This window comes from Amblyraja radiata, chromosome 16, assembly GCF_010909765.2.
Source record: "Amblyraja radiata isolate CabotCenter1 chromosome 16, sAmbRad1.1.pri, whole genome shotgun sequence".
Lineage (NCBI taxonomy): Eukaryota > Metazoa > Chordata > Chondrichthyes > Rajiformes > Rajidae > Amblyraja > Amblyraja radiata.
Window position 1 is genome coordinate 2,982,865 of NC_045971.1, and position 7,752 is coordinate 2,990,616.

At 48.9% G+C, this 7,752-nt stretch overlaps 1 protein-coding gene across 3 annotated transcripts in view; it reads left to right on the top strand.

The window, feature by feature from the left end:
* Positions 1-2,509: 2,509 nt before the first annotated feature.
* The window catches only part of pcgf2 (polycomb group ring finger 2), a 41,892-nt gene continuing 36,649 nt past the window's right edge, over positions 2,510-7,752 (top strand). The window contains exons 1-3 of one of the 3 annotated variants that reach the window (XM_033034888.1): positions 2,510-2,633; positions 6,849-6,919; positions 6,959-7,034. In XM_033034888.1, the coding sequence (XP_032890779.1) occupies positions 7,028-7,034 (7 nt within the window). In that variant the 5' untranslated portion in view covers positions 2,510-2,633; positions 6,849-6,919; positions 6,959-7,027. Of the gene's footprint in view, positions 2,634-6,848; positions 7,035-7,752 lie in introns of all 3 variants that reach the window. The other 2 variants (XM_033034887.1, XM_033034889.1) reach the window with 2 other exon arrangements.

The following is a 7,752-nucleotide window of genomic DNA, read 5'->3' on the forward strand; positions in this document are numbered from 1 at the left end:
CCCCCCCCCACACCGGGAAGAAGCTACATGCAGCATCTCACCAAAGCAACGTCAATTGAAACGGGTGAAAATGGCCAATTCTTTTTTACCCACATCGATTTAGTTTAATCCGATCCAGGCCAATGGGATCGGAACCATTTCTGGAGAGAATTGAGCGGCTCGCATTTAACAACTCAGAAAAATAACATGTTTTATTTTCTCCGGATTGACTCTGACCTTATAGGTATAAAGAGGACGCGTGCTCTATAAGCCCACCCTAATCACAAGAAGATTTGTGGGGGGTTTCGGAGGTACAAAGACATTAAAACTGGATCGATATCCGTGTGAAGAGCGGGGCATCTTGATGGTTTTACACCACACCTCCCACCTGATGGAATGGTCAGGGTACAACAGTAGCCGTTCGACCCATCAAGTCTGTGATGGCCCATTGTCGAGCAAGCTATTTTCACCGCCCCATCCCCGTGGCCCTGCGATTGATTTCTCTTGGCATATCCACACAATCCCTTTCTAAATGCGCCGGTAAGTTTCTCCCAACTCGAAGGCGAGCCACACTCTGTGTTTTCACTCAAATGTTTTCACTCAAGCGGCCTCTCCACCCCTAGTCCCTATCACCCGCCGCTTTGTGCCCAAGACGTCTGAACCGACAACGTGTAGTTCATAAGCTGCGGTGACCATTTTCTCGACGATAGACACAAAAATCTGGAGTAACTCAGCGTCTCTGGAGGAAAGGAATAGGTGTCGAGACACTTCCTCGCACCGAGAGTTGGGGGGAAAACCTTTTCTCGTTCGAAAACAACAGTGGATAATGTTGGTGCGACACAATATTCGGTGGATCAGTTGCCGCCATTTGTAGAATCATTCCAACGTACCACTCACGTTTCCCCGCTACCAATAGCACCCCCCCGACTCCATCACCTTACCGAACCCACATCAAGTACTGGCTCCGCGGCTTCTCAATATAACAAGTCGGGGTTACCGCAACATAGCTTGGTGGATATCGGTCGCTGAGTCAATGCCATGTTTAGGTGGGAATTTCGGCTGCACGCTTCTCTTTGAAATGTTTTCAGTAACGCGAGCGACGCCCGGTACTCACTCCAGACCCCATGGTATATAAAAATATATACAATTAAAAAATGTTAAATGTCAACGGTTAGAAGCGAGAGATATTTGGTGAAACCCACAACTACCGCCTTACAAAACACCCGTTTTCTCTTGAGTGAAACTGTTAAACAGATTAATTGGGAGGGGGGGGGGGGAAAAAACCCCTTTTGGAATTTAATTATGGGGTTCGCCTCAAAGGCAATATATTAACAATCAGACAATGGTGCATCAGTTATACTCTCGGTTAGTTCGGCGGCGGTTAATGTTGGACCTCTTATAGAAGAGATAACTGAGGTGGAATCCTCGTTGTAATTTTTTTGATGGGCACGTCAAAAAATTCGCAAAACAATTCACGGGGAAGATGCAACGGTAGGGATCCCATGACTTGAAATGTGATCGGGATAAGCAACCGCGATGCCAAGCACTCCGAATCCAGGAGTGCAGTGATATTGATAATCCCGACAGCTGGGTTCTGCCGCATGTATCCACCCAGTTCCCAACACCTAACTATTGATCTCCGGTTACCCAAACAAGTTGTAACTGTGGGTCGATACGCGGTGAAAAGGCGTGAACGATACCAACCCCCCCCCCCCCCCCCCCCCCCTCCTCCCCATATTTCCCAAATACTGTTTCGTGTAGTTCACAAGGGGCTCCAATTAATGAAACTATACATTTCAAATATCTGTTCATTATTTTTTACACACGTTACCAATTCCTCCCTCAGAACCCCCCCCCCCCCCCTCCCACGTTCCTGTCTCTCTCGCTTTGCATGTGGGCCTGTTTCTCGCTCTGTTTCGCTGCCAGTTGGAATCGTTGACTCTCTTTCTCTTTATGTCTCTCTGTCTCTTTCTAGCCCTGCCTCGGGATTTCTGTTCTCTCAGCTACGGTGTCTGTGTCTGTGTGTGTCCGTGTGTGTGATTGCATGTGTGTGTGTGTGTGTGTGTGTGTGTGTGTGTGTGTGTGTCTGTGTGTGCATGTGTGTGCATTTCTGTATTTGTAAGCCTTTATCTCCCTTCTCTGTCTCTGCTTGTGCCTCACTCTCACTGTTATTTTATTTCGGCCGCTGTCTTTGTCTGTCTCTCTGTGTCTCTGTCTGCCTCTATCTTTCCGTGTGTGTGTGTGTGTGTCTGTGTGTGTCTGTGTGTCTGTCTGTCTGTCTGTCTGTCTGTCTCTCTGTCTTTTTCTCTCTCTCCCTCTGTGTGTGTGTGTCTCTCTCTCTCCTTCTGTCTCTCTGTGTCTCTCCCTCTCTGTCTCTGTCTCTGTCTCTCTCTCTCTCTGTCTCTCCCTCTCTCCCTCCCTCCCTCCCTCCCTCCCTCTCTCTCTCTCTCTCTCTCTGTCTGTCTTTCTTCTCTCAGTGTTGCTGCCTCTGGACACCCTGAAGGAATGAACCCACGTGACTAAACGGGGCGGTCGATCGGGAGCTGAAAAAAAAAAAGCCATTTTGTTGGTGGAGCTTGTAGTAAGAGCTGCAGCCAAAGACTCTTTCTTCGCTCAGTTACTGGCTCCAGCGACGGCGACCGCCCGGTCTGCAGGTAGGGACCGCTTTAAAAAATATCCCACGTTGCCAGCGGCCCGGCAGACGGAACTAACCGCCTGGCAGATGTCTGCAGTTGAACGAAATTAGTGTTGCGGGATTGCCTGACATCCTATAGCTGCTTTCATTTCAAGATGGCCGCTTGCTTTGAATGCAATTTCACCGATCATTTACTTTGCATTGTATGCCCGTTGTTCCGCCGCCCGATCGCGCCGTGGCCGCCCCGACTGCCCTAGACTATCCCCTTCTACACCCAGTCCGGCCCATTAGCCGGCGGTCGGTGCTAATATATGTTGGTATGATTGCTGTTGGGTGCCTATGCCCAGTGCAAGATACTCTCTCTCTCTCTCTCTCTGTGTCCCCCCCTCTCTCTTTCTCTCTCTCTCTCTTTCTCTCTCCCTCTCTCCCTCTCTGCCCCCCCCCCCCCACCCCACCTCCCACCCCCCCCAACCCCGCGCCTTCCTATAACGTTAGCGAGTTTAGTCAGACTGAGCCACCCTCTCTCTCGCCTCCTCGCACGTAAATACCAGTTCGAAATCGCTGCTTCTCCACGGCCAAGCCGAGCTGGCCCGCCGCGGTCGCAGAGGTCACATTCTTAGCTTCACTTCGCTCTCACTCCGGGCTCCGGTTCGCTTTCCCGTCGCCCGGGAGAGCGTTGCAAAGACGGGTCGCCACGGCTCGGCTTGCCTCGTGCGCTGAGAGAAAGCCCGACCGTCCTGAAATCGGGCACGATTTAAAACTCTGTCGCGGGTGCCACCCGTACGATTTTATAGAGTCCAATTCTACAGTGTTTGCCGGTTGTCAGCGCTGTGTTCCCGCGGCGATCCCGCCGACACCGGCGCTTTTACGAACTTATTCCGCCCGAGTCGTTTCCTGAAATATTCGGTAGCCAGTACAACTCTCCGCCCCTTTTCGAAACCCGGCTCGTTGAAGTAAATCTCTCCCCGGGTCAAGGCGGTGGGAAGTGTGGACGTGTTGGCCACCGCTTCTTGCTATTTTAATTTGTACTTGGGAGAGAGACGGGACAACTTCTACTGACTACCAAATCCAGGAGCCTGTGTTCAAATTCGAGTGATCGCTTGTCTGAATCCCCGGCGAATAATAACGAAACTATACTGAAATATGTTTAGTTTTTTTAATTACACGTGTGGTGTCTACCGAACTGGGGCTAAATGTGTTTCTTGATGTTGGCAGTTTGGGCAACTTTCCCTCCCCGAGTGTCGTTTTAAACTTACCGCGTGGTATATATATATATATGTGTGTGTGTGTGTGTGTAAAAAGATGCATGAATTCGAGAGTGTGTTTTGTTCGGGACCATTGACCTGGGTTTTAAATATGAAACTCAAGTTTAATTTAATCGCAGTTTATACCTTGCCAGGCCAGTCCCGTGTTTGATATAATGTCGAATATTATCCCAGATTTCCATCGGCGCAATTTTAATTTTAAGTCTCTCGCCTGATTTCGGCAGCGGCATGCGAGTTCATCAAAGCGTAACGTGGGGTGACTGGAATAATTGATTTATAATTTGGGAACGGGAATGTTTGCTCTTGCGTGAGAGGAGAACTGCGCGGCTCACTTTGCTAGTTCGGTGTTCAGAAATGGAGTGGTCCAAAAAAAATATTTAAAAATGAAATCAACAAACTATAACTGTGTCAGTGGTGGAGAAAGACAGACAGACATAGTGTAGTTCGGGCTTGAGATGGAGCCCGCTATAGTCTGTGTGTTTATGTCACGTTTAAGTCTCGATGGTAGGTAGAAGAAGCGAGTTGGCTTCTTTAGCAAGTTACGCGCAGACCTCCCCTGGCGCAACTAGATCGAATTAGGCCAGGAATAGGGGCAATGGTCTTTGGGCGTTTAGAGAGAGATATATATATATATGAACAGATATGAAGAGGCGCTTCACAGCGGCGGAGCTTTGCATGCAAGGCCAGCTGAAAAATTAACGGGGCGCCCGGCTCGGCTCGGCCGCGCTGTGGGCAGTTGCTATGTGGGTCGGAGTAAGGCGACCCCCCCCCCCCCCTCCAGCCCCCCTCCCCTGTCAAACTCCCGCTTGTAATTTCCCCCCGATCACGAAACCGAGCGCGGAGGAATGGGTTAGGAAAGTACTCGAGTTTTTTAGGGGAAGTTACCCAGTGCGTGTTTACAGCACACCAGTTCAAGGGAACCTCCTACAACTAACCCATCGCTGAGAGCCATGTGATTTAGTACTTTTATACTTAAACAAAATCACACAGCATAAAATCCTTCCAAAATCACGTGTGATGCGCATCCGGCTTCCAGCCGCTGCTTTCGCCACAGTTACTTAATACGGGCAATATTTTCAACCATAGCCCGATCAACGCGAATCGTGCCGCACAGCCGGTACATTGTGACCTGCTCTCTCTCCGGTAGCTCGGTCGGGGACGGCGCTGGGTACATTGATCTTCCCTCGCTCCGGGTACCTCCGACAATTAAAGCGAATACGGGCGCGAAAACAGGTCTCAGAAGTACACGTAAAATCTGTAGGAAAGAAGATATCGGAGAGAGACACACAAAATGCTGGAGTAACTCAGCGGGACAGGCAACTTCTCCGGAGAGAAGGAATGGGATCGAGACCCTGCTTCAGTCACCCGTTCCTTCTCTCCAGAGATGCTGCCTGTCCCGGCTGAGTTACTCCAGCATTTTGTATCCAAGAACTACACAGTTGGACAAGTTTGTGAGATGAAGTGTCCATCTGATTAATATGTAATCCCAATCAATATCGTGTCTGTAACCAAGACGCTCCCGACAATTCGACATTAGAGTTGCAGGAAGGAACTGCAGATGCCGGTTTAAACTGAAGATAGACACAAAATGCTGGAGTAACTCGGTGGGACTGACAGCATCTCTAGGATAGAAGGAACGGGTGACGTTTCGGGTCGAGAACCTTCTTCAAACCGTTCTGCGACGCCTGAGAAGGAGGGGGTCGACCCGAAACGTCACCCATTCCTTCTCTCCGGAGATGCTGCCTGTCCCGCTGAGTTACTCCAACATTTTGTGTCTATCTTCAATTGGAAATTAGAACTTCGCGTCCCAACAATCGCGTAAGGTTAATCTGTTGGCTTCGCGGTTTCCAATGATAGACATTAGAAATCATTTCGTCCCACACTTCTTAATGTGGAAGACAGACACAAAATGCTGGAGTAACTCAGTGGGACAGGCAGCATCTCTGGAGAGAATGAATGGGTGACGTTTCAGGTCGAGACCCTTCTTCAGACGAACTGAAGGAGCCTTCTGAGGAAGGGTCTCGATCCGAAACGTCACCCATTCCTTCTCTCCAGAGATGCTGCCTGACCCACTGAGTTACTCCAGCATTTTGTGTTCGGGTTAAACCAGCGTCAGCAGTTCCTTCCTACACTTTAATGTGGACCTGTTTGCGGTCGGCGTCAATGAGAGTTCTTTAAAAGTCGAATCTCTTCTTAAAGATGATCACTGTTGTGTTCTTTTCGCTGCCGCTACACTTAAAAACAAAATTATGAATAGCCTGCCTCTTGTGAGTTTTAGGTATGACGAGGCTGGGTGTTTGTGTGAGATGCGTGAGATTCGAAGCGTTTTACTTATGGGAATGAAATCGTGCGTTTGCCTGTCAAAAGGAAAGTAACTGCATTCTGACACATTCGGCAACCCGTACAACAGCAGCAGCAGCAGCAGCATCACAGACATCCATTCTACCGATTCGTTCCAGGGTAGAACTGGGCCCCACAGCGTCAGGCAGTGGAAACATGTGTAAAACACAACGTGCTGGAGTTATTCAGCGGGCCGGTCAGGCAGCATCAGTGGAGGACCCATCTCCTCCAGAGACGCTGCCTGACCGACCCTAACGCTGAGTTACTCCAGCACTTAGTGTTCAACACCACGGGATTCCAGCATCTGCAGTTCCTTGTGTCGACAGCGAAATGTTTCATGTTTAAACACTCGTGGAATTATATTCAGGAAGGAACTGCAGATGCTGGTTTAGACCGACGATAGACACAAAGAGCTAGAGTAAGGGAACGGGTCGGACAGCATCTCTGGAGAAAAGGAATAGGCGACATTTCGGGTCGAGATCCTTCTTCAGAGTTATTCAGACTTCAGAATTATATTCATTTTATCTCTTATTCGTCACGCGATGTATGGAGTATAATGTTGATTTTTTGTGTGTGCATCTTTCTGTAAAGTAACATTGACAATGTGTCTGTTATCATCTCAATAATAGGTTGGCAACAATTCGGTTGGTGTTTGTGAAATTGACCTGAAAGTGCCAAAGGCGAAGTGGTTTTAATTTACTCCGCCGCCCTCCATTCCACCGCGCTGTGCAGTACTGAGTGCGCCGCGCTTGAAAGCTGTGTTGCCCTTGCACTGAAAAGCAAGCTCACGGGTCATAGGGGACCAGGAATGGAAGGTAGGGGGGCGAGGAAGGGGGGGGGGGGGGGCATATCCCCGTGTCTCTCGGCCAGGCTTGAACCGCGGTTCGCTCCCGTGGGAGCCATACGGTCTAAAAAGCTCATAGCTCACCTCTATAGACAGACATCTTAATATTGACCAACGCTGACTTTCTTTAAGACTATTTATGTAATAAATCCTCTTGACCAGACAGTCTGTTTAAGACTCTCCAATCGGCTGCAGTGAACACTAAGCTGGCAACGTCCTCGCTACAAGGCCCACATTGTTTGTTGACTTGCAAGCGTTGAGATGTACGGATTTGAGTTGTGACTTTGCCTGTTTCTGTGTGGCCTTATCGATAGGGGGATACACATATTGGACCTACCTTTTGCATCAATAACTATCAATGCAGTGCACTGTTTATGACAAAAATAATTAAGGCAATCAAATTGTCTACATTTATTGTGTAAATTTGTCTCAGTTGAATTTCTTCCTGAAGATGATCTGTAGAGATAATATCCAGCATGTAGCGTTAACGTGTGTTATAAGGGTGAAGGCAAACGCAAAAGGCTGGAGTAACTCAGCGGGTCCGGCAGCATCTCTGGAGAGAAGGACTGGGTTGAGATGATTGCAGCTGGCATAGATTTAACTGTGAAAAGAGGTTTTAACACATTGATCAACCCCCCCCCCCCCCCCCTCATGTTGACGAAAATATACCGACCCATTGTTAGAGCTGA